General features: G+C 50.2%; 1 protein-coding gene across 4 annotated transcripts in view; it reads right to left on the bottom strand.

The window, feature by feature from the left end:
* ASTN2 (astrotactin 2) overlaps positions 1–25950 on the bottom strand; it is a 595125-nt gene that overhangs the window by 26120 nt on the left and 543055 nt on the right. Inside the window, exon 21 of one of the 4 annotated variants that reach the window (XM_050926900.1) lies at positions 16584–17078. The exons of the other annotated variants lie outside the window; for them this stretch is intronic. Coding sequence (XP_050782857.1) covers positions 16916–17078 — 163 coding nt within the window. The 3' untranslated portion in view covers positions 16584–16915. Of the gene's footprint in view, positions 1–16583; positions 17079–25950 lie in introns of those variants that run through there. 4 annotated transcript variants of the gene reach the window in all.

Genomic DNA, 25950 nt, shown 5'->3' with positions numbered 1-25950 from the left:
TAACTGTGTGTGTGTTTGGTTGTTTCCCTTCCCTTCCCCACCCTCCCCCATGCCCTCTAGCGTGCAGACCCTGGGCATTTAACAGCAGCTGCTTTCTATGGGCACTGAGGAGGACAGATGGCACAAAGCTGTCAGGAGCACTCCCAGCGCAGGGCAATCAGTGGTGATGGTTGGCCAGGGGCGGTATCAATCTGGGCTTTGAACTACACCAGTCCCTGGCTGGAGAAGATGTCTCCAAACATCAACTCAAAGACTCAGAAAGTTGCCAATCACTGCAACTGAGTGGGAGACAGTAGAAACAAGGCTGGGCTGCCACAGGTTAACGCAATGGTGCATCCGCCTCAAAGCCTGTGGAGGGGTAGAATGACTGGGAAAGGATCAATTCACCTCGGTCTGGGGTGAAACACAGGTATCATCCACCACTGGTCCTGGATCCAGCACCAGGCCTCCCTTTGACACCAGTCAACGCCTTCCATTGGACTCCTCAGATGGGACTTGTGTCTAATCACCTTCACACAGATCCCACCACAGACACTAGCCAACCTGCTGTACCCAGTGAGACTTGCTGTCTTGCCAGTCAGCCACAATCCCACAGCCAGAGCACAACTTCATGCCAAGTGGTTGCAGAGCTTTTGACCTGGCAAAGCTCAGGTAAGGAGACCCTGCTGGTGCCAGAGAATGAGGATTGCCCTGGTAGGAAATGAAGCCGATAAGACCCGCAGACACCAGGGCCACCGGCAGGGCAGGCAGCAAGGTGACTGCATCCAGCCTGGTGGAGGGGACTGTTTGGAGCGTAGGCATGAGGAAAATAAAAGGGAAACAGGGCAGGAGGATAGCCCAGTGGGTTGAGCATTGGCCTGCTAAACTCAGGGTTGTGAATTCAGTCTTTGAGGGGACCATTTGGGGATTAGCCCTGCTTTGAGCAGGGGGTTGGACTAGATGACCTCCTGAGGTCCCTTCCAACCCTGATATTCTAAGGGAAGGACTCAAGCTGAGCACGTCCAGCTCTGAGTAAATCAGCTACAGCACTTCCTTAGCCATCAATTCACCCATTGGAGTGCAGGGCTAGGGGGAATCTCTCAGATACAGGCTCCATGGAGCTGCTGACAAGCCAAGCCCAGCCCAGCCCAGCCCTTTTATACTGTCCATCTGAATCTCACCAGCTGGGGCAATGGAGACATTAGAAACAGGAGAAAACCCAGAAAGGCTCTTTCCATGCGAATGTTCTGTGTGTATGGGCGGGTGAGGGGGCAGAAGGGATGGTGTAGGCAGACACGTGATATACAATGTATGTATGTTCCTAGGCTGAGCAGAGAAACTCTAGATTGCTACTTGGGCCAAACACAGACCCGATGGAAATGGGTGCAACTCCATTGAAGTCTATGGTAGGGTTGCCAACTCTGACTGAAGCTATTCCAGGAGATTTCCACCCCCTGCCAACTTGATGTAATGTCATTTTCTTAAAATATCCTATTCAGATTTCCCAGATTGCTTTCAGTCGTCACCCAGAGATCAGTGCCAATTCCAGGAGACTCTAGGCCAATCCTGGAGGGTTGGCAACCCTAGTCTACAGAATTGCACCCACTTACATCAAGACTGAATTTGGCCCGTTAAATGATTCCTGGGGAAACCAAGGCAAAAGAGTGGGACTAAGTGGCTTGCCCAAGACAACAGGTGTAGAGGCTGGGTTAGAACTCAGCAGCTCCTAGCCCCATGCTCAAGGCATTACCCTACCCGCCCACCAATCAGAAATGCCTTTCCTTAAAATGCCTCACAACACAGAGGCATTTAATGCTAAGCTTTCCTCTTCCAGGATCTCCTCATGTTTTCCCAGGTCTCCAGTGGGTTATAGGCCACCCAGCCAGCATCACACACCTGGCTCTTTTCCTCTTTGATGCTGTTGGTAGAATAATATGAACATTACTTTTATAAGAACAATAAATATTTGGCTTCATCCACCCATTGCTATGCAGCCACCTCTGGGGTGAAATGCAGCAGCTGTTGAATGGCAAACACAGCAATGCCTCTCAAGACTTCTGATCGTGTATATTCTGCAGGAGCTGCGGGGGACATGTAGGGAAGCAGAATGCAATTTCCTGATTTAGATTTGTCCGGGAAATCAGGGTTAAAAACCCAGCTCTTAAAAACTGCCAGCATGCCTTTAAAAACGTGATGCTAGAATATCTGGTTTTTCAAAAAGACAGCAGCTCCAGCAGCACAGTGCCCTCTACCATCATGGTGGGAAACTAGTTCATGACTTAGATGGAAGACTACCTTCTGCTGAAACATAATGTCACTGCCTGTAGCACCTGAGAGATGCTATGACATCTTCCTGACAGGTTTCCCACCCAAAATATACAACTCTTGCAATTTTGTCACTAGTCTGGTGTTTTTCTTAAACCCCCAGCTCCTGGAGTCCTGTGATTATGAGAGAATCTCAGCTTCCAATACAGAACAAAAAGTAAGTTTCTAGGCCTAGTAGTTGCCGCTTGAAAAAAAAAAACCCGAAAGGCTCAAAAAAACAGAAGGCAAATAAACAGAGTTCAAAACATATTATGATGTTTTAAAATCCCATGATTTTTAAGTCAATTTCATGATTTTTGAGTGGCTGGGGTGGGCCATGCTGCAGCCAAAAACTCAGCCAACCCAACCAAACTTACTGTGGGAGCTGAGCTGTTTCTGTTACATGACATGGATGCAGGCCCAACCCACCACTGCATCTCTCTGACACTCCACATGCTTGACTCTGGCTCTTTCCTGCCCCTGCTGTTTACTGCAGATTTTGGGCTCCTGCAACTGTTAGATGCTGCAGGATATCACAACCTAACGGCCTGGGTCATGGGAAAAGAGTCCAGATAAACAATCCCATCATTTGCCATATATCGATGCTAAGTAATCATGTATGTACGGACACAATTGGTATTCAGTTATGGGATGACTACTGACGACAATTGGCGGGAAAAGAAGAATTCCATTTCATCAAAAAATGTCAAGGTTTCAAGAAGTGTCCCACCTCAGCATGAAAACTAGACCTTTCGACATGCTTCAAGAAAAAAATCGGAGAGATTGAAAGATAGTCCCAACTTACAATAGCCAACAGCCTAGTGATTGGGGATATGGGGGTTGCTTCTCTGAACGAGCCCCACAACTCTGGGCTATAGAGTCAGTCTCTCCTGTTGGCGCTGTTCCACTTTGTATAAATAATTAAATATTCATTTGCCCAGAGAACAAGACGCTGACTCTGTAGGTTAGAGCACTAAGCGAGAAATGGGGGAGACCTACATTCATGCCCCTGAACAGGGCCGCCTCCAGTTTTTTTGCCGCCCCAAGTGGCGAAGCCAATAAATAAAATAAATAAATAAAGGCACGCTCGGTGGCACTTCGGTGGCAGCTCTACCTTGCCACTTCATTCTTCGGCGGCAATTCGGCAGCGGGTCCTTCCCTCCATGAGGGAATGAGGGATCTGCCGCCGAATTCCCGCCGAAGACCCGGATGTGCCACCCCTTTCCATTGGGCGCCCCAAGCACCTGCTTCCTTCGCTGGTGCCTGGAGCTGGCCCTGCCCCTGAACTACTGTACTTGGATCAGAGACTTGACTGTGAGTCTGCTGCATCTCAGGTGATTGTCCTAACTACCAGGCTCCTGGCTAACATGGGGTAGACCTGTCTCTCTCAAAATTCCATCCCGGACCTGAGAAAGCTTCCCAAAGAAATTTTTGTCCAAACCAATTTGATTCTGCAAAATATTTAGGTTGCGATGAAAGATATTTTGTCGAAAAATGACTGACTGGCTTTTCTACCAAATTTACCCTGTCACACATATGACACTATTGTTGTATGCCTGGAGTCCATCACTGCCTGTATTACTCTCTTATTTGAACCTTCTGCCTATTGAGGTCTAACGCATTACAGTCTCCTAATTACACTCTTTGATTTTGGAGCAATAGATCATCAGATCCGAGCTCAGGATCTGGAAATGCTCTTCCACTGAAAGCTACTTGGCTGCTTAGAGGACTGTGGTTTGCTCTCAGGAGAACACTCAGCCACAGTGAGCAAGGTTTTTGTCTCACTCTCTCTGGGTCTGAACACAACCAACACAACATGCCTGAGGCCAGTGCAGAGTGCTGACATGAACACATCCCACCTGTGCTCTGCCAGCTCCTCCGGTGCCTTATTCACTTTAGAACAGAATTCAGAGCCCTGGCCCTAATCTACAAGCCCTCAATGAACAGGGATTCGGTTATCTCCATCTCTCCATCTGCATCACCCTTCGTGACCTTCCAAGACCATCCCCCCTGCCCCCAGATGAGGCAGCTGGACTGACCCCAAGAGCTAGGAGCAGAGTGTTCTCAGCTGAGGACATAGGCTATGGAACTTAATGCCAGAAGTGATCAGATTGTGCCCAAACTTGAGTGTGTTCAGAATGAAGTGTGAGACACACCCCAGAAACAATGCCCATAAATAAATACATATGTAAATAAAATCATTGTACATATCACTTCACACCCCGTAAGAACATAAGAAGGGCCATATGAGGTCAGACCAAAGGTCCATCTAGTTGGTGTCCTGTCTTCCGACAGGGGCCAGTGCCAGATGCTTCAGAGGGAATGAACAGAACGGGTAATTATTGCATGACCCATCCCTTGTCGTCCAGTCCCAGTTGCTGGCAATCAGAGGTTTAGGGACACCCAGAGCATGTGGTTGTGCCCTTACCATCTTGGCTAATAGCCACTGATAGACCTATCCTCCATGAACATATCTAGTTCTTTTTAAAATACATTTATATTTTCAGCCTTCACAACATTCCCTGACAACGAGATGCACAGGCGGACTGTGCTTTGTACTCAGGGAAACAGAGTGAGAAAACATCATTCTCTCCTCATTCTTTTGCTTTTTTGTGATTTTGTTAAGCACTTAGATTACCGAGGTGACAGGCACTTCTATAAATGACAATGATAGATAGATAGACAGACAACCCAGTTTCTCACAATACAGTTTTTGTATGTACACAGGGTTGACTCCAAGTAAGTGCTGATGTGCCTATAGGGGAAAGTGTTAAAATTTTACAGGATTTTGTGTGGGCGAGTGTGCATGGGTGAGTTTTTGTGTGAGCAGAGTTGTGTACTTGCCTGTACCTCAGGATATCTGTGTGCGACTAGTATTTAATGTCTTTGCAGTGCTTTGCCCATGAAAAGTGTTATATAAATGCCAAGTATTATTAGTATATCTCAAGATTAGGGTGTCTCTGTATTGGCATGGAGAGTGTTTGTGTCTAATTACTGAAGATTGTGCGTAAATGTGCTATGCATGAGTGTAAAAAGGAGACAGACTGTGCACAACTGGATCTATAGTCTGTCTACACTGTGTCTTTTCAGGAAACCTTCTACCATTGCACTAGCAAGGCATCCGCTGTGGGGGCAAAACTGAGACTGCCAGTACGGACAGAGCTCTGGGAGCAGCCAGCACGTTTATCACTGTCCCTCTAGACCTGCTCTGAGCAACGTTAGGTGCCATGGCGGCCAATATGCTGCTGTCCTGTCTATATTAGTGCTTCCACCATTGTAACCGCTGGTGGAGGTGCCCAATGCTAGTATACTGGTGAGAGATTTCCAGAGAAATGTGTCCGGTGTGTTTGGGTGAGCAAGTGTGTGGCTTCATGACGGTGCTGATCTACCGTTTACATCAGTGGAAACTCCCACTTACCTCGGTGGAGCAGGAGCAGAGTCTGGAAGGGTGTCTCTGTGAGTCTTCCTATTCAGAAACCATTACAATCATAAATAAAAATCAGCCCCTCCACACAAGCCGCAAGAATGCATTTCAGCTTATTGCTTAACGGTGACTCTGCAATTAAGAAACAGGCATCCCCCCGTTCCTGCCCTTTGTGGCGAATAACAAGCAGACAATAGGAAGGGAGCATTCCCTGGAAGGAAAGAAATTTTCGGTTGCTTTTGTCAGGCCCTGAATTCCTGCCTGATTGGTCATGCCATGTCCGTGTTTACAGTGCCATTATCCAAGCAGGCAGAGTGCCCTGCAAAGAGATCCACTGCACATTCCAAGCCGGCCACGTGCCTGGAGCTGCCTGCCCTATGGCTGGCACCACAAAAACTGTGCAGCGAGAAGATGGTACTGTTGGGACATCAACAAGGCTGGGCTGGGGGAGATGTGCTGTATGCAGGGGGAACATCTGTGCGTCTTTATCTATGAATAGTGTGGCCTATGGTGCATAACGCGGTGACACAACTGACACATGCAACTCCCAGCTGCTATTGCCAGCCCAGTCAGGTCTGGTCCTTGCACTGTATGTACCCAAAACACATCCTGGAACAGCAGTGAAGGTGTTTGTTTAGCATTTCCATGGTCTGTTGCTTAGCGTTTCTACCGTGAATACGTTAAGGCGGATGGGTGGATGAGCGGCTAGATATTGCTATTATGGAAAAATTCTACAGAATTTAATAAAGGGCAAAGCCACTAGAAAAGTATGACAGTTCTACATAAAATACTCCAAAAAACTATCAAATTGAACAGAGATTTCTCTGCATTCTTTGGGTTTTTTTTAAATCATCTCTGACAATCATCTTGGATTTTATTCTATCGGCCATTCCCATCTGATACAGAAATGAATGATGGCTAACATGGAGGTACTACATCCGAATACTGGAACGCTATCTCTAAACTCAGATCTGAGGCAGCCAGCAAGTGGTTTTGAAGGATTATGTCTTCCCTCAGGGACAGTAAACATTTTAAAGCAGGCTAACCAGCATTCCCCAAAAAGTTCTTCCAAGAACAGACCACGAATTGGAGGGTGAGGAAAACAAATCTGAGCTGAGAATCAACTCTTGTGTGTCAGGGGCAGGGGGGGTGTTGGATTGGCATAAAGTTATGCACATCGAATAATTGCTGGAAAGTACAGTAGACTATGAGTGGGGAGGGTAGACGGCAGCTACCTGGATAGGAAAGGCTTTTTTGCTAAAGGAAATGCAGGGAAAGGAGCAGCAGAGAAATAAGCTGCTGTGTTTGGCCGTGTAATGAGAAGAAGGTTAAAATACTGGTGTGAGACTCCAAAAAGGTGGGTTCAGTCCCCTGCTCTCCTGCGTGACCTGGGACAAGTCACTTGGAGCTTGTCGTTGCTGCAAAATTAACTCAAATTATAATTCAAGTTGTGCCTCTAGCTTGAGTCCCCTCCCCACAAAAAGGCCCTTGAGTGTAGTGGTGCTTGTAAATGCAGCTGGCTGGCTCTTCACGTTTGCACACTCCCCAGCTGCCAACACCACCACTCTGCAGTGAGGACACAGGTTAACTCCACTCCCAGGGCAGCTAGCCCTCCAGTGCCTTCCCACAATTTCCCCCATGTGCCCAGGAAGGACAAACAAGTTCTCTACAATTCACAGGGCAAGAAACATGGAGTGGCTCCGCTTACTGCAGTGCAAAGCACCATGGGATGTTCCCCCTTAGCACCACACACCAGTGAGTGCGGCTCCAGTGCGGATGCAGCAGCTTGAGTGCTATTTTGCAGTGTGGCCGCTCTGCCTTGCACAAGGCTAACAAGTTCATTTGCAGTGAAGACGCAATCCTCTGCTCTCTGCGCCGCAGCTCCCCCTCTGCAAAGTGGAGATAATAATCCTTTCGCTTTTGTCTTTCTAGCTTGTAAACTCTTTGGGTCAGAGACAGTCTCTGACTATGTGTAAGTGCAGTGCTTAACATAATGGGGCCCTGAGCTTGGTCAGCGCCGTTAAGCACCACTGTAATACCGTAATGATAAACAGATGGTAAAAACGTGCATCTATCTCATGTATCTTGCTGAGAATGAGGCTAGTACATCTCACAGAGTGCTTCTCATGGGGTAATTTGATCCCTCCCCCCAAACTCTATTCTTAATAAAATCTTGGCCTGAAATTCAGCCATTTGAGTCTGTGACGGTTATGAGACAGAGTCACCTGCACCCGTCCTCAGAGGGCAGACGATGTGCTGGGCTCTTGTAAAAGGCGGTTGGGAAGAGAAGGGCACCGATCCTGCAGAATCACTCCCCGCAAGAAGGGCCACCTGGCTGTTGATCAACAAGAAGCGGAGGGAAGGCAGCTGGACATGAAGTACGACAGGAAGAAAGGAGGCATACGTTGATCCCATCCTATGGAAACCTATTGCAGGGGATGGTGTTTTCTATTGGATTCTACAGGGTGATCCAAATAAAACAAAAAAACAGTCTCCATTTCTGTGAAGGGCAGGGCTCCCACAAAGGCTGAAGAGTGGGATGTCCCACAATGCAAGAGACGCCAGAGACAAGGAAACCTCAGAATCCTGTAGATCATAACCCCTCCCACCCAGCACTTGGATTCCTTCCAGACAATGGCTGTCGATCCCCAATGGTTAACCAACGAGTCACGTGAGGGGATTTTCTGACTCTTGGCATGAGGGAGCTTTTTAAGGCAAAAGGTAACAGCCCCTGGGCTACCCCCAAGGAAAGGAAGGGAAAGCTTTGGGTTCTTTCTACCAGGCTGGAGTTCTATGGGAAACCAAGGACAAAGCTATCAAGTGGAGAGAACAGGATACAAGTGCTCTATAGACCTTCCTTCTTGGTCCCCTACCTTGAATGCAACACATTTTAGCTCAGCTCTGGGGCACACTCACTGTGCTTGGGCTTGTTACAGCATATAGGAGTGCCGCCAACCCACCAGCACGGCACCTCCTGCTGGACAGTCCGGGAATTAGCTCATCCAGCTTAGGAGCGCCCTCCTCTGGCCAGTTTCTCACCCTTGGTTACCTGCCCTGTTGTCTCCACCACCTCTGGCCCCATGTCCCTCCCGGACCACAGTGCCCTTTACCTTGCGGTGCTGCCCCACAGCAGAGCCCCCCATACTTTGGGTCTCCCCACCTCTGGGGAACCCCAACCTTCTATACCCACCTCACCTCAGTGACTACTGCCAGTTGTCATCTAGCCCCTTCTCTCAAGGGCAAACTGCAGTCTGTAATGGCCACTCGTCACTTGCCCTGGCTGCCGCCCTGCAGCCCTAGGACCTCCTCAGGCCTTTGCTGCAAGACCTCAGCCTGGGAGGTCACCAGGCCAGAGTTCCCCAGCTCAGCCTGCCCTTTCTCAGTACTACTCTGTCCAAGATACCCCTGTTTCTACCAGGAAGCTAGATCCTTCTTGCTCCAGCAGTGGACCAAGACTGACTTCCTTTGCCCCAGGAGCCCTTCTTATACTGGCCCACCTGGGCCCTGATTGGCTGCCTCAAGTCTGCTTGTGATTGGCTCCCTGGGGCAGCCTTTTCCCAGGGCTGTTTTTAACCCCTTCCAAACCGGAGCTGGGTGACTTCCCCACTACACAGCACCTCATTGATCTCTTTAGGTTCCATATTCCTGTTGGCCAGGATGGAAAAAGGATGGAAGGGAGGGAAAGAAATCAGCTCCTGCTGCTCCCTGAATGTGCCATCCCAGTGACGGTGGGGAGGCTGTGTCTGTACTTGGTGCTAGGGGTCTGACCAAGCTAACACGCTAAGAGCAGGAGTGTGGCCCCAGCAACCCAGGCAGCGTTGAGAGGCAGCATGGGCTAGCTGCCCTGAGTACGTCCCCACGGGGTCCAGACGGATGTGTGCTCAAGGTGGCTAGCCTGTGCTGCCACAGAGACACGTCAATGTTTAGCACGTGAGCACAAAGAGAGCTACTCCCAGCATGTCCAGGCGTGCTGGGAATCACACCCTCAGCCCCAAGTGTAGCTGTCCTCTGGGAGAGAGAGCTAATTCCCCTCTTTGTGCCCCTGATTCTGAGGAAAGGAATCAACCGTCCTGCCCCCAGTTCCAAAGTCCCAGTGACCCAGGGCTGAGCTCCCTGGAAACCACCCCTCTAATCCCCTCTGGAACTGCTTTCCCCAGTGTGGCAATGTCCAGGACTGAGCAGGAACCCCTAGGAACCCAGACCTTCCTGCTCCCTGGGTGCTGGAGGGTACCTGTGTCTGGGGGGCTGTTCTCTCCCAAAGAATCCCCCCAATTAGCTCATCTTGCTGCTGGCAGTGCCTTGTCATGTTACCTTGGCAACACACCTGGGGTGCTCTAGGTGGCCTCATTGAAATCAATGGCAAAACTCCCACTGATTGCAATGGGGCTAGGATTTCACCCTAGGGAAGTCTTGGATAAGCTGTCTTTCCTTTTTCTCTCTGTCTTGCAGATTTTCTCCTTTCTGACCCCTGGTCCTTAGGGCCACTGGCAAGAAGCAGATAATTTGTCCCTCATCCCTCACACTCGATAAGGTTTCCATTTCCTGAGCATGTGCGTTACATTTTGAATATGTCCTTTCAGAAAAGCTTTGCACCACTGATTAAGAAAGAGCAGAGCGAGCCTCCCCAGAGGGGGGCTGGCGTGTTACACAAAGCTCTCTGACGGAGAGCAAATGTGGCCCAGAGAACAGCTCCTTGGCATGGCAACAGGAGACCTTGTCCAAAAGCAGCCCTGACATGAGATAACATTAATGCAGCTTATGCCGAGGGTCTAGGGCTTTTGGAGTTAAGCTTGCTCCCAGGAGCAAGAGTCTTGGTCTTTATCAATTGCAAGCAGCCCAGCATGTCACAAGGATGTTCCGAAGGGATGGGAATGGAGCTCTGGAGATAATGGGCATGGCTGGGAAAGCAGGGTCACAGTGGCACTTGGGGATGCCCAAAGGGGAAGGCAGCCTCCCTCTTACGAAAGGGTTTACCTCCATCTCGGAGGGCGGGGAGGGACAGGAAGGGATACAGTAGTACGGAGAGGGTGATCACTTTGTGGTCTATGCTCTGTGTTAACTTCGCTGCCCTCCCTGTGCTGCTGGGGCCTCCGAACAACACCGAAAAGCCAGGACTGGATGGGTGCTCATGCAGAGGCAACTGACCTGCGTACAGCTATGTACCTCTCCCCATGCTGGAAGGAGGAGGCTGCACCTACTGCCACTTCCCCTCCCTGCCCTGGAAGGAGGTTGATGTGTCTGGTGCCACCTCCCCTCCTGATCCCGGAAGGAGGGAGGCCATGCCAGGTGCCACACTCATACTCCTCAGCACAGCAGGCTCTTCTAGGACCCTTCTTCTTGCCCTGCACGCACCGGACACAGCTGCAGTGTCCTTTGCCTCGTCCCTTCAGAAAGGCTGCCCCAGAACACAGAACGTAATGCCAGCGGTTGCACCGTAACAGCACGCCGCACCTACATGGTCAGGGCTGGGGCCAAGTGGCTACTCCTGAGATGAGAACTCAACACTAAGCCACCCCATGGCAGAGAGAAAGTGCTGAATACAGAAGATGGCGGTGCACAGCAGGAGGGAGCGGTCCCTCAGATGGTCTGCCAGCCCCAGCTGTGAACTGAGGACCCATAAAACCCCGCAGAGGAAAGACAGGAGGAGCACTAAAGAGTAACCATGGAGGTACAGCGGGACGGTCTTTTGTCTCCCTCCTTACCTCTTGGCTGCTGTCTCCTCATTCCTTCCCCTGGCCAGATCAATGGAAGTGAGGGTGGTCAGCAAACGCGCTGTTACTGAGCACCACTTGGCATTATACTGACCTCCCGCAGAGCAGACGGGGTTGGGCTGAGTGGCTGCTCTCTGCATTGCCTTGGTCCGGTCCGGTGAGGTCCTAGCAGCAGCTCAGATGCCATTTGTTGTGCTTTTGGTAGAATACAGGGCCACCACTGGGTTACCACTGCCTGATCTCTCTGTCTCACAGATAATGGGGCACCGATCAGCACGTTCAAGCACCAAAGCACCACTGCAATTTGGATTAAAACCCCAAATGAAGTACTTTGGCAGGAGTCAGATAGGGTCTTTGCCAGAGCACTGCCCTCTACTGTCAATGCCACCATGATGCTCTGGGGATCAGCTGCACCACTAGAATCCGGACGCGGCTCTGCACGCTGCCCCTAACACAGTCACCACCTTGACTTCAAGCTATTTGCAACGGCCTTGGCAGAAAAATAAACAATCAGAACTAGTCCCCAGGCTGATGGATATCCCCAAGCCTCCAGTCGCGGTGCCCTGAAGGTTACACGCTAACGGTTAAACCATTAGTCAAAGGTTACAGCCTTTTCACAAGTCTAATGCCAGCTTCCCTTCGAGCCACATGCGAAAGGCATTAAAGTGCAAGACACCATACTGCGCAGGTCTCCAGAGAGGTCACTTTTAGTGCCTTCCTCTATGCGGGGCGATTCACGGGGCAAAGCAAGGCTGCAGGTGGTTGTGTGTGTACAGAACAGAGATGAGTGTTCAGAGCGAAGAAGAGGGAACCCCCCACCCAACCTCTCTCTCTTGGAGCACTTGGGAAAGAAGGGAGGCCAGAGAGACCTTTAAACCTTGCAGCTGGCTCCACAGCAGAAACGATCCCATATAACACTATCCATTTAACCTGTATACTCTTTGTGGAGACTGGGCTTTGGAGGGGTTTGCTGCCCTTGCTAAACTGGGAAACCTCTGCCCCTTCCAACCAGACAGTGATATCAAACAAGAAACAGACACTCAACACATTGCTGCCCTAGAAGATCAGCTTTCCTTTCTGCCTGGTAGGGCTTGTTCTCATCCTACAGGGTGCTTGGTTTAAATCCAGGCAGTAGCCCAGATTGGGAATGACTCAAAAATATTGCCATCTGAAGGCTACAGAGTGGTTTATGTGCATGATCCAGTGGATAGGATCATCCACTGGACTGGAGCTCAGGAGACCTAGCTTCTATCCCCAGCTCTGCTGCTTGGCCTGCTGGGTGACCTTCGGTAAATCACTACATCACTCTATGCTTCATTTTCCCCATCTGTAGAATGGGGATAATGATACTGACCTCCTTTGTGAAGCATTCGGAGACCTGCAGATGAGAAGAGCTAGGTATTGTTATGCAATGAGTTAAGGGGTCTCGGTGCCAACCAGGTCCTATATATACACCACACTGCGGGCTCCTGCCTGGCAGTCTGAAGCACAGGGTGTGGGCTCTGCTTGTACCGCTCCAGAGGACACAAGCAAGGTGGTGTGAGGGAAGCTTGCACCACTGCTACTCACGCCCTTGACAAGCACTGATCAGGGGTCTTCAGTCCCCAGGTTTGTTACTCTGGCACCTTTGCCAGTGCTAAATTCACCCCTGATGATGATAAGGAAACACGTGCTTTGCATACGGCAACTTCTGGAAGGGCATGCTAGAGTGTGAATCTACAGCACTAGCTTGCTGCGCAGTAACATCCTGTGTGGGCACTGTGTAAGCTGCACTCCGGGACTTTGTTGGAGTGCCCATATGGGCTGTTACAGCCTGGAAAGCTGGTGCGCTATAGATTCACACACCCTGGCTTGCTGCACAGTAACTTCTCAAAGTCCCGGATAGGGAAAGTCTCAGTGTCCATGCCAGCCCATCCCGTGACAAGGGGGCTCAACACCCCGCCCCCCAGAGCTAGTATGCAACAGCTGCATAAGCTGGAAGAGCAAAACAATGTACAGCCGAACATCAGCTTTTCAATCAAACTCTGGATATTTCTACTGCAGAGCCCCCAGACTGCAACATGGATGGAGCAGAAATGGCAAGGGCAGAGGCTCACATCTGGATTGCGCCAGACCAGATATGGAGTGGATGAGATACACATGTGGCTGGCACAGAGGCAGTGGGGAAGAGAATGGCACAGAGATGGGATGTAAGAGGCCCATGTCTGGATGGAGAAGATGAAGGAGAACAAGGTTGGCCAGTGAGAGCTCTTTTGGGTGGTGGCTGAAAGACTGAAGCAAGTACGGTATGTACCAGGCAGGCAAGAGAAATCCAGCCAGGCCTGCAGTCTCCTTTATCCAACAGCCTCTGCCCTCCAAGCCCTTCATCAGAGGAGGGAATGCACTGCAAGGTTAACAATTGGTGAGAAATTCTCACGAATCTGACAAGCGGGCAGGAGAGAGTGGGGAGTGAGAAACAAATAATAAAAACAAAATCCCAGTAAGCATGTTAGAATTCGTTTGAAGTCCAGCAGAGCCTTCAGGAAGGGTTATGTACAGCTCCCAGCCTGCCGTGAATTACACATTCCTTGCAAGCAAAGGAATCTTCTTGGATTTGAAGTAAAACAGATGTTTTTACTCTTCTTGCTCTTCTTTTTTTTTTAAATCCTTTCTTTATTGAAATGAGAAGTACCCAAGGAGCATCACCGAGAGCCCTACCTCACTGAACGGGGCTGCAAGAGTTCCATCCAGATGTTGCCACCCTTCTTCACAAAGCATAGTGTCTCACTAGTCACCACCAGTGAAATCCAGGGGCTAGGCTGTGGCTTTAGACACAGCCCTGAGCAGGGAGCAATGCATATGCTGCATCACTCCAAGAGCAGACCTAGGAGACACCTGCCCTCAAAGATGCCTCTGTGAGGCACTGTTCCTAGCCTTGCTTCCTCCTCGCTCCAGGCAGGGGAGTAGCAATTTGCTAATGCTCCATTATCTGCCCCTCCTCAAACTCTCTGTGCCCATCTGCTCTGTGGGGGATGCAGGGGCTACCGTCTTCTGCATATCCCGCTGCGAGGGAACCTGCACTGGGGTGTTTGTGCGTGGAGCTCTTCCCCCCACCCCACCCTTATTTCTCCATGTAGGTGAGCAGCCCAAATCAGAATCAAGCTCAATAGGAGGATTTGTGGAGCACGCCGAAGTACCAGAGTACTCCTCAGCAACCTAGGGATGGCAGAATCTGGCCTGTGGTGGGTCCAAGCAACGGGAATGTCTCTCTTCTCCCTTTGTCAATTAAATAGACTGAGAGGCAGCATGGTCAAGTGGACGGACATGGCATTCAGGACTCAGGAGTCTATTCCTGGCTCTTCCAGTGACCTGTGGCGTGACCGTGGGCAAGTCACTTTGCCTCTGGCTTCCCACCCAGTCTTTGTGTTGTCAGTTGAGACTGCAAGCACTCTGGGGCAGGGACTGTGCAGCCGCCTAGCACAAGGGACTCCCAATCTTGAAAGACCTCCAGGTGCTAAGTGATACGAACACACAATAGTTAGTAACCAAGACATCCAGATTTGTTTGGGGATTTAAAAAAAAATTCTTGCTCAGTTCTTCATCGGGGGCACAGTGGGAAGCTTTATACAATGCGTTGATGTCTCCTCAGGACCCGCTCCGACTCTCGGCATTGTCTGGCACGTCACACAAGAGAAAGAAAGAAACGAGGATGAAGAAATTTCTGTCTGTCAGGAAGAACCCCCCCGGAGAAGCAGCCTTGGAGCCAGCAGAGACATTTCATTCTCTTCCAGCCCCTCATTCATGACCTTCCTAGTGGTTCTGTCAGTGGACACAATTCCATAGTGTAGCGAGGAAGTCAGAGCTTTATTTGTTATTCTCCACTATTTGTTTTGGGGAGGGGGGGTCTCTGGAGTCTGCTAACGCTCATGAATCTAGGAATAACAGTGTACTCTGCATCTTGACTGCTGTATTTTCTGCTACTGCAGAAGAATATTTCCTGATCCCTCCATCTCTCTCCCACAAACCTCATCCCTGCACCTCTCCATGCATCTCTCATCATCCTTCTTCCCTCCCCTTGCCATACCCCTCTTCCCCCCTTGTCCTGACCAATGTTAAGGAGCCATTTTCTTTCCTATGGCCAGGCCTCCCCTTTGACTGCCCTGCAGTGAATTAAAGAGAGAGTACAAACCTACCTCTATCATCATAATCCTCACCCGCCTGAGTCTATGGGAAGCCACACAGAGCCACACTGCTGCCTGATCAGATAACAGTCCCCAGTAAATAACCTTGATGCTAGAGTCAGGGATCCTGTATCAGAGCCCATTAATGATTTAGGCTTGTGAAAGGGCTGCAGATGACAGCTAGGGGGCCCAATCCCCCTCCACCCCCACAGTCCTCTCCTTGGACTGCTCACGGCTGTTCTGGCTTTAACTGGTTTTATACCAGAATAACTCCCCTGGAGTTAGTCCTGACTTCAGGTGAAAGAAACTCAGGTGCCACTTGCCTCATCTCCACACTCTCCTTCCCCCACCCACTCACCATGCTCTGCGTTTCCAGGCTCGGACCTGGGGCAAAGCCCCATGGACAGGTGTGAGATAAGTACTACAACACTCCACTGTAACCCAAACTCCCTTTCCCCTTCCCCTCCTTGCCCTGCCCACCCCCACACACCTCAAATTCATTATCTCCCATCTGCAGCTGTCTATCACACGCGTTTTTGCCAACATAAATATTTAATCCTGGCGCATTGCACAGAAAGGCCCTAGTGGAGTTAACACGCCAACTCACGCTTCCACTTTGAAAACAACTCCGCTGGCGGCACCGCAGCAGGCATAAACAGGGGTAGGGTCAGAATCGCCTGCAATGGACCTGGCGGGATTGATTGGTCAAGGCCGACTGGGGTGCTGGACAAAGCTGGAGTGCGGGCAGGGATTGGGGGGCACGCATGAGGGTCCGCTGCAAAGGGGTGTTCGGCAGGAGTCACTCATGGGCAGACTCTGAGTCCATGTGCAAGAAAAACATCAGCCGCCAGCTACTCCCCTGGGGATGCCACGAACTGCAGTAAATATGGGGTTGCCATGGGGTATGAGCTAGGGCAGGGGTCAGCAAGCTTTCAGGAGTGCTGTGCCGAGTCTTCATTTATTCACTCCAATTTAAAGTTTTGTGTGCCGGTAATACATTTTAACATTTTTAGAAGGTCTCTTTTAATGTCTTTAATATATAACTAAACTATTGTTGTATGTAAAGTAAATAAGGTTTTTAAAATGTTTAAGAAGCTTCATTTAAAATTAAATTAAAATGCAGAGGCCCCCGGATCGGTGGCCAGGACCCAGGCAGTGTGAGTTCCACTGAAAATCAGCTCGCGTGCCACCTTTGGCATGCGTGCCATAGGTTGCCTACCCCTGAGCTAGGGGAACCAAAGGTATTACTCTTTGACAGCTTTCAACAGCATTCCGGTGACGTAGTCCTCTGCAGCGCCCTTGAAAAGGGATGAGAGCAAAGAGCTCGGAGAACCCCATCACAGCTCATGCTCCCACATTATTCCCCATAGCGACTCCTGCTGGATGAGACTCGACCTAGAGCAGCTGGGAGCTCCCGCCTCAGCCAGCGCTCCTACATCGTTGGTTTCCGTGGCTGCTGCCGGGTACAGGCTGGGTGCATGGCACAAAGGTAAACGGTTCCTGACAAGACACAGGACAATCCTAAACCAACGGGCATAAAAGCTGGACAGTGATACCCCAGCCCTGCCCGATGGGGCCCTGGTTTTTAAAACTTGGCTTTTGATCCCAGCTCAGAGGGGTGCTGACATTAGCTGAGGAACCATCTCTCCTCTTAGCTCCTCTGCTTTTTCCTAGGCACTGCATGGGCTGTTTAAAAACAACAATAATAATAATAAACCTCAGGCCTCTCAGTCAGAGCGCAGGGCTGTGGTATGAGGACCAAACACAACAAAATAATAGCAACCAAATGTGCTGGGGAAGCTGACCAGATCGACAAATGAAAGACAGCTGTGGTGTCAGCGCTGCGAACACACCAGCCCCTTTCTCTCTCTCTCTCTCACACACATACACACACACACACACCTTGCACACCCATGCCAGCATCAGCTACAGCTGCCCCATTCGGGTATGGTACATGGCAATAAAAACCGAGCGATACCAAGTCTCCAAGCCCAGGCCAGCTAGCTCAGGCTTGCAGGGCTTGGGCTGCAGGGCTAAAAAAGGCAGTGTAGATGGTTGGGTGCGAGCTGGAACCCAGGAGCTGAGACCCTCTCCCTTTGCGGGGTCTCAGATCCCAGGTTCCAGCCCAAGTCCAAACGTCTGTACTGCAATTTTACAGCTCTGGGGCCTGAGCCCAGAAAGCCCAAGTCAGCTGACCCAGGCTAGCCGCATCCATGGTGTAGTGCAGACATACCCTTTGACACTGATCTGTCCCCATGCCCACACATCTAATGCTGAGAGCTCCTATACTGCCCCACTCACCCACAAACAGGCTCTCAGACACGCTCACCTCTGCACAAAGGGCCAACCCATTACACGCAAATGTACTCCTCTATCCACCCCTACAACCATGCACGAACCCAGCCCCTATTTATACACCCCAACATGTACACACACCCATTTATGTGTACATACACATGGATGTATCACCATAGATTAACATACCTATGTGCAAACCTGCACACACACACACACACACACGCACACTCCCACAGCACACCGGCACTCACAGTTACATACACAAACTCCATTGTCCAGTCACCTATCCCTATTCACACCCACACAATACAGACATCTGTGAACTAACCCCTATCTACACACCCACTACCCACCTGCTCTAACACCCCCTCAAACACATGCACAGCCACCTGCCCTCTCTCACAGGGCTGCAGGTGTCCATGCCAGCACAGGAGCAGTGCCCCAGGGGAACTGCATGCTCATGCAAAAATAAATAAACCCCCAAACAAACCCTAGCTGAAAGCAGTAAGGACGAGAGAGGATGGCTGGGGTCACATTGATAGTGATTATGTGCCTCTGAGCCAGGCTGCAGCTCGGATAAACACATTACAGAGTGCAGGAGTGGACTTTATTAGATTACCCGGACTCTGTGTTCTCTGGTTTGTGAATGACTACAGAGAACAAAGATGTGCAAAAACAACACACAACCCTCTCCTCCCCCCCCCACCCCCCTTCTGGGACTGGACTATGCTTCCAAATCGCTGCTACCCCCAGTGAGTGTGTGAGGAGGGGAAAACAAGGCTGGATTCAAGGAGTGAGAATCTCAGGGTGAGGAAGAGAGAGGGAGGATTGGGAAACCTCACCCCAATGACTGCAGCCACACCGCCCACTGCAGAGGACTCTGAGACGAAAAATCCCTCTCATCCCTGGAACGTTGCCAGCTGATGCTACCTTCCCAAAGGCAAATCCGGCCGCAACACCCCAAAACTCTGCCTCTAGCCCCCACCCCCCTTTCGTCTGCCAGTGCTACAGGGTACGCGTGGCTGGCATTACAGCAAGGGCCTCACTCTGCATTGTCACTAGCTTGCATTTATTCTCCTGGTTCCACGTGGCCCCCTCGGGCTGCAAACCTTTCAGGGCAGGTGTGGGAATGTGGCCTGGGCAGAGGGTGGTGACAGAATAAAGACCAGGTGCCTGATTCCGACTGTAAATCTGAGGTATCGTCACTGATTTGACGCTGGTGGGGTTTCTCCAGATTTACACCACTGCAACTGAGATCAGGCGCAGACCATAGGCAGTGGCTACCTTGCCCTGGGAGCAATGACTGGATTTTCCACTGTGATCCCAGGTCCCCAGATAGTGTTTCTTCTCTCTCTGGCCACGGAGGGAGGGATACTCAGAGGGAGGAAGGCAGAGTAGTTAAAGGCTATGGGCAAAATCTGTGGCTTAGGAGACTATGTTCAATTGACTCTGTCCCACCTTAGCCACGCAAACCCCGAGCCACCCCGCCAGCAGGCTTCAACAGGGATGTGGGAATGGGTAGAGGAGAGTTCAGGCTCCAGAGCCCATTCTATCCTTGCCCTCTCTCGGTGAAGGCTGCTAACCAGGACGCTTCTTTCCTCACAGTGTTGGCAAGTTTTCTGATCTGGGAGCCCAGCATCAGGGACTGCCGATCCCTTTCTGCCCTGCGTCTAACAATCCTCAGGGGAACTTCACAGTAGTAACAAAATAGGCTTGACCCTGTATTCTTCACCCTGGAAACTGCACTGCAAAGCACAGAAGCCAGTGCACCCCCAGCTAAGCATGTCAATTGTGGGGGCCCTTCCAAGCAGGGTCTCCAGCCCTCCTGAGGTTGGTCCATCACCAGCAGTGACCATTGGCCTGGATGCCTCTCTTTGCATGGGTGGGGTAAGGGTTATGGGGAGAGCAGAAGAGCTCAGCCCGGCTCTACCTCCAGAGTATGCAAACACCCTCAGTTACACAACAAAAACAACAGCCCATTGATGGTCATGTCTCTTGTTTGAGGAATTCCCCCCCCCCCACCCAATATGCCTCCTAGTTATACAAAGGAAATATTTGGAGGATTTTATTTTGCAGCCTGCTGCCCAGACAGACTGAAAAGAGAAACCCACAGGAGATGCAATCCCAGCAAGAATGCGTCCGGCCCGACTGTGTACACATCTCTTTGTGGTGGGGCCGCAAAACAAGGAGCTGAGCTGATTTCAAAACCATGACAGTGACACGGTCGGAGGGGAGAAGAGAGTAACGCCAGATCTCATCTATGAGGAGGCAGCAATCTGGGTCATCCCTGGCTGTGCGATCGTCAGACATCTAGTGCTGGCAAGAGGCACTGCACTGCCCAAGGGAAACCCAAGATGTAACCGTACTGTAGGTTGCATTTCTCCCTGTGAGTCAGTACTAAATGGATTCTCCAGGATCGTGCTGCTGGAGAGGCTGATTTTCAGCTAAGGCAGTGAGAGCTTCTGTTCATGAAAGAGCCCAGAATAACAACACCGATCTCTGCTCATTCACAGCTCTTAAAGTGCTTTACAAAGGGGGAAACTGAGGCACAGAAAGGTGAAGTGACTTGCACTAGGTCATTCCATGGCAGAACTGGGAGTAGAACCCAGCCCTTTTGAAATTTCAGGTCAATGCTCTAGTCGTTAACCCACACAGCAAGAACAGAGGCTTAGCCCAGGGACCTGAGACAGAGCATTACATTCCCCAACCCAGAGCTCCCCCTGCAGGGTCATTTAAATGCAGAATTCTTTTGTGTGGTCTCACAGTGCATGTGCAGTCTTGCTGTGAGACCACAGTTGGCTGCTGAGGAGAGGGGGTTTGGACAGGTTGAATGTCCTGTGATCGAGAGAGCAGAGCCCCCACCTCCCCCCCCCGAAGGGGTCATGGTTCTAATCATGCTTGTTCTCCATTTGGTCAGAGAGAGCAAGATGTGACGCCTCCTGCACTGGGGAGAATCCCAAATGTCTGATGGCCCTGAGCTCAGCCAGTCAGGACCATCGGGAGCTGCCCAGTGGCCAGCAGTGACAATATTCCCTGCTGGGCTGCTCCTAGTCCCCCCCGGTACGTACTTGGGTTGTGGGTCTCCGGAGGGAGCAGGGGAGTTCCTCCAGCCCAGCAGAGTTAGAAGGAGCAGCAGTGGGTTCTGGAGGGCATGTCCCATGCTGTGATGTATGGCATGGGATGGAACAGAGAGGGGCAGATGGGGATCCACCGAAAACAAGTGAGGTGGTTTGGATCTTCACTCACTGTGCAGTAAAGGCAGGGCCAGGAAAGCTGAACACAGAGAAATGGGCACTGGTTCCGGGAATGAGTTTGGGAATGGGGGGGGAGGAATCCTGAACCCAACTCTAGCTCTCTGGGATTGTAAGACTGAATTTGCCACCTCCTGCTCTTGAGCAGAAGGGGGTGTGTCAGGCTGGGGGGGCACCTGGCCATGCTCTCAGGTGTGCAGAGGGGAGAGTGTCTGAGGATTGGCCAGTTGCAGTTTCAATGCCTGAGGCAGCTGGGAACAGGGTTATATTGACTCAGCAATGAACCCCTTAAATTTGGGCTTCCTTCCCCCACCACTCTCGTTCATCCCAGTTTGGAGGGTCAGGTATCCACATCTATAATAATAATAGGAGATATACTCATCTCCTAGAACTGGAAGGGACCCTGAAAGGTCATCAAGTCCAGCCCCCTGCCTTCACTAGCAGGACCAATTTTTGCCCCAGATCCCTAAGTGGCCCCCTCAAGGATTGAACTCACAGCTGTGGGTTTAAGCAGGCCAATGTTCAAACCACTGAGCTACTCTCCTGCCCCACTTTGTCCTGGAGAGGGAAGCTAATACACTGGCTCACCTCAGGCTCCTTACAAGTGTGCTCAGGTCCTGCACTGAGCAAGAACCACCACTGCCTCCCTCCTTTTTTAAGAAGCATTTTAATTATGACATACGTTTTGGCTCTGTGGGTTTCCGGCAAATGCCAGGGTATTTTCTTTCCCCCTTTTCATAACAGAAACCATATTGCTGTGTAATCAATTCATCTTGCTCCTGAAGGCTGGAGGGGAGTGTGCAGGGGGAGATCAGAGGCAGAGGGGGAAAAACCTAAAGGTACCTTGTCTCCTTCCTCAAAGAGAAACAACTGAGGCGAGTGTTCCTGATCTTGGCTGTGTAATGTGGCATCAGATCTCAGGCCTCTGGCAAGCTCAGAGACCACAGTCAGGAGCTTGTATGACTAGAGAGAACTGAAAACTGGCCCCTTGGTTATCCACTGAAGACAGCACCTGTTGGGCTAGGTGGGATGTCCATCAACATCTACATGGGTGAAGCTCATCACACATGCCTACTGGGATGCGATACACTCGGTCCACGGGGCAGGGATTTGATCTTGCTCCAGCAGTGTCAAGGATGTGTCTAAGCAGAGAGGAGAAGCCAAAACACCCAGCGCTGGGCAAACCTTTTCTAAGCAAATAGATTAAAGGACCATCAGATTCCAGTAAACCCCACTACAGTGTGAGAAATTCAGGATCTTGTCTCGGACACTATGGATGACAACTGCCCCCCACACACTGCCAGCTTTAAGACCATATATTGTGCTCTCTAAACCAGATTTTCAAACATTCTGAACCCATTTGAGCGCCAAAAAAGCAGCCAGATTTTGCAAAGAGCTCAGCTCCCACCATGGCACTTTGGAGCAGCTTTTGAGGGGGAAATCATCATTCAACATGCACTGGACATGCTGAGCTGGAAGTTGAGCTGTTTGAAAAACTGGCCCCCAAGGTCAAATTTTGACTTTGGATGGTCACGCAAAGGATCCTCAGTTCCAACTGCCTTGCAAGGGCGATCCTGGCACATAGCAGTGATGGATGGTGGAATGGCTTGGATTCAATCAGGACTAAACAAAAGCGGTGCCTGAGTCGTTAATGAAGTTCAGAAAATGTCCAGATAATGTTACCTCCCTTTATTTTTCATTTGGTGCACATGTTCTTGTGCTTTCCCACTGTGAAAGGACTGAAATACTAAAGAAAGAAGCACCATGAATCTTAGACAACAGCCTGTTCTTGTGAGATTTCTTGCTAAGAAACCAGAGTTTTGGGTACTTATCAACAGCGATCATTGCTGAGGGTACTCAGGGCATAGTTCGGGGTGATCACTGATGGAGAAATGTTGAGGAAGCTGAGAGGGTAATGCACATGGAGACAGTGTTCCCACCTTGTCTAAGAAAAGGACAGGTGCACCAGTAAATCTTACATCGTCATGTTGCCTTCCAGTCACTCACTAATTAACCCTCACAACACTTGAATGTGAGGCAGGCAGGTAAGTTTTGTGATCTCCATTTTACAGATGGGCAAACTGAGGCACTGGGAGGTTTAAGGCAATATTTTCCAAAGTGTTCAGTCCTGTGGAGTGTGCCCGGTTTTGGTTTGCCAAATTTGGGCATCTTGGGCTTGATTTTTTTCAGAGGCCTTGAGTATGCACAACTTCAATGGAGGTCAATGGGAGTGGCGAGTGGTTGGCACCTCTGAAAATCAAATCCTAGGGAGGTCTCAAGTTAGGCACCCAGAAATGATTGGCTACTTTTGCCCATTTAGGCCCACATTAGGCTGTTGAGTACCTACAACTACAACGGGAACTGTGGGAGCTCCAAACCTGTGAAAATCAGCCTTACTACAGGTGCTTAAAGTTGGGCACTGCAAATTAGTGAACACTTCTGATCATTTTGCCCTTCGATGACTTGCCTCAGAGAATCTGTGGCATGGCTGAGTCTAGAACAGGAGAGTTTCAAACCCAATCCACCTGAACACACTTCCTCCAAAGCCTTGTCCCAAACCTCATGGAAGTTGGTGGAAAGACTTGCATTGACTCCAGAGGGCTTTGGATCAGACCAAGAAGGTCAAGCAAAGGATCCAGTGATAGAATGGCTCAGAAAAGTCCAGGACTGAGCTCTGAGTTTCCCCTCTCAAACTTTCCAGTCAAGGATTAGAAAAACAAAAACAGGCGAAGTACATGGAAAAAAAATTAAGAGAGTGAACGTTTTGTTAAGATATATTGGAAAGCAGCGGAGTTCAGCTACCCCCTCCCAACTCACCTCTCTGTGGAGGATTCCTGCATCCATCTCTCCCCTGCAGCCCCCAAGATAACCACACTAGCAGACTTGGAAACATTTTTTGTCTTGAAACCTTGAGTTGTAAGAATGGCTTGCACAGTGGGATGGGTTGTTGGTGGAATCAAACCCTGATAAAAGGCAGCAGCAGGGCTTGGACAGGGTGCCTACGACGCAATGCTTTGCGTAAATGAGAGATTAGGAGAGAAATATTTTTAAAAAAATAAATAAATTAAAAGAATATGAAGCACCCTCCTGGAGATAAGGCTGGTGAGGACTTTGTGTGCCTTTGTTTTGAGTTTTTTTGTGGTTGTTACAAGAAAGCGGGATGAGGGGGAGTTGTTGCAGGTGTCAGCTGGAGAAAGAAAAAAAAGTTTTACAGATATATGGGCCAGTTTGACAGACACTACTAATGTGATGAGCTTTCAGGTCTCAGGCAGGCACGTCTCTAGAAGTTCTCATGGGGTACCTGTTACTGTAATGTCTGAGCGTGCGGAGGGGACTTACTCAGTGGACAACTGCAGGAGGATTAACTCGTGGCTTAAATTGCTGCTTGAACGCGGACCACTTCTGGGGATGTTAGGGGCGAGTCCAAAGCCTGTTCCAGTCAATGGAAGTCTTTTCATTCATTTCAGTAGGCTTTGGAACAGGTGGTTATGGTGGAATTTTAGAAACCCAGCCTGGAGCTGTGCTCTTTCTTCAACTCTAGCCCTAATTGTAAGTGCTGAGCATTTGGAAATCTTCATTCATACAGATCCATCCTCATGAGCAGCACGTTTATGTACAGAGGCTGTTGCTGCAGAGACTAAGAGCCCTGGGTTTGAAGTTCCCCATGGGTGGAACAATCCTATTAAAAACTGGAGTCACTTTTTACAAATCCTGATGAACTGTTGGAAGGTTCAGGGAAGAGGACCAGCCTAGCATTCCCTGGAGAGCAGTAGCTAGCAGTAAACAACAGGCTGAACTTTGTCTAGAAACTTCCATCCTAAACAGTCCAAGCATTTTACCAACAACGAATGACTCCACACTGCCGCCAGATCACCACCCATTTTACAGACAGGGAAATGAGGAAGTCAGGGGATGCAGTGAGTCAACAGCAGGCCTGGAAATAGAATCCAGGACTCAGATGGCGACTCTCAGGCCCTCCGTTCCAACCATGAGACAGTACTACGTCTCTGTGTGAAACGCCTGATTTATCCCTTGCAGCCTTTACTGAGCACCATTTAGGTCAGACACCCAGAGTGGCCTCAGGAAGAGTTTACAGCAGCTATATTTCCAGCTGGAAGGAACTGGCCTTATAATACGATCCTTTCCCTATAGGAATAGGTGGGGCACCAGAGGCGCTGCTGAAACAACTGGAGAGCGGCCCCTCTTACCATTCCCTTCACCAAGGGACAGTCTCTGTGAGGAGGCAAGGGAAAAAGCTAACAGCAGGAGAGCGGTCCAGGCTGGAGGGTTTAGGGCATCGTAACCAGCCTGGATCTCCTCCCCATAAGCCCCTTGCATACCCAGATGTTATCCCCACTAAGGAAATGGGGGGAAAAGAAGCTAGGGAGTCAATCTGCTACAGAAAAGTGCAGGCAAAATGTTGCTTGGGGGCCTCTCTCTCTTGCAAGGGGTTCTGTCCGACACCCGATATAGCAAAGTGCATCATGTAAGTGCTTTACTGGAGTCGGGCAGCAGTGAGGAAAAATAATTGGTAGCACAGGAGGAGTGTGGTCATGTTGCTATACCAGAGCACTGTAAGGTAGGACTCCTGGGTTCTATTTCTATTCCAAGCCCTGCTCTCAGATTGCTGGGTAACCTTGGGAAGTCACTGCCTTTCTCTCTGCCTCAGTTTCCCCAACTGTGACACGGCAAATAAAAGTAACACTTCCCCTCCTTCTAGGGAGCCAGTTCTCCCCTGCAGTGTACTCCTTCTCAGATCAGTGAGAGTTACATGTGTCCAGCAGTGGCCAGGGGAAATCAAACCTTTGTCTGGACATTACAAT

The sequence above is a fragment of the Gopherus flavomarginatus genome, chromosome 17, assembly GCF_025201925.1.
Source record: "Gopherus flavomarginatus isolate rGopFla2 chromosome 17, rGopFla2.mat.asm, whole genome shotgun sequence".
Classification (NCBI taxonomy): Eukaryota; Metazoa; Chordata; order Testudines; family Testudinidae; genus Gopherus; species Gopherus flavomarginatus.
The sequence above is the reverse complement of the archived record's forward strand: the minus strand, read 5'-3'. Positions and strand labels throughout refer to the sequence as shown.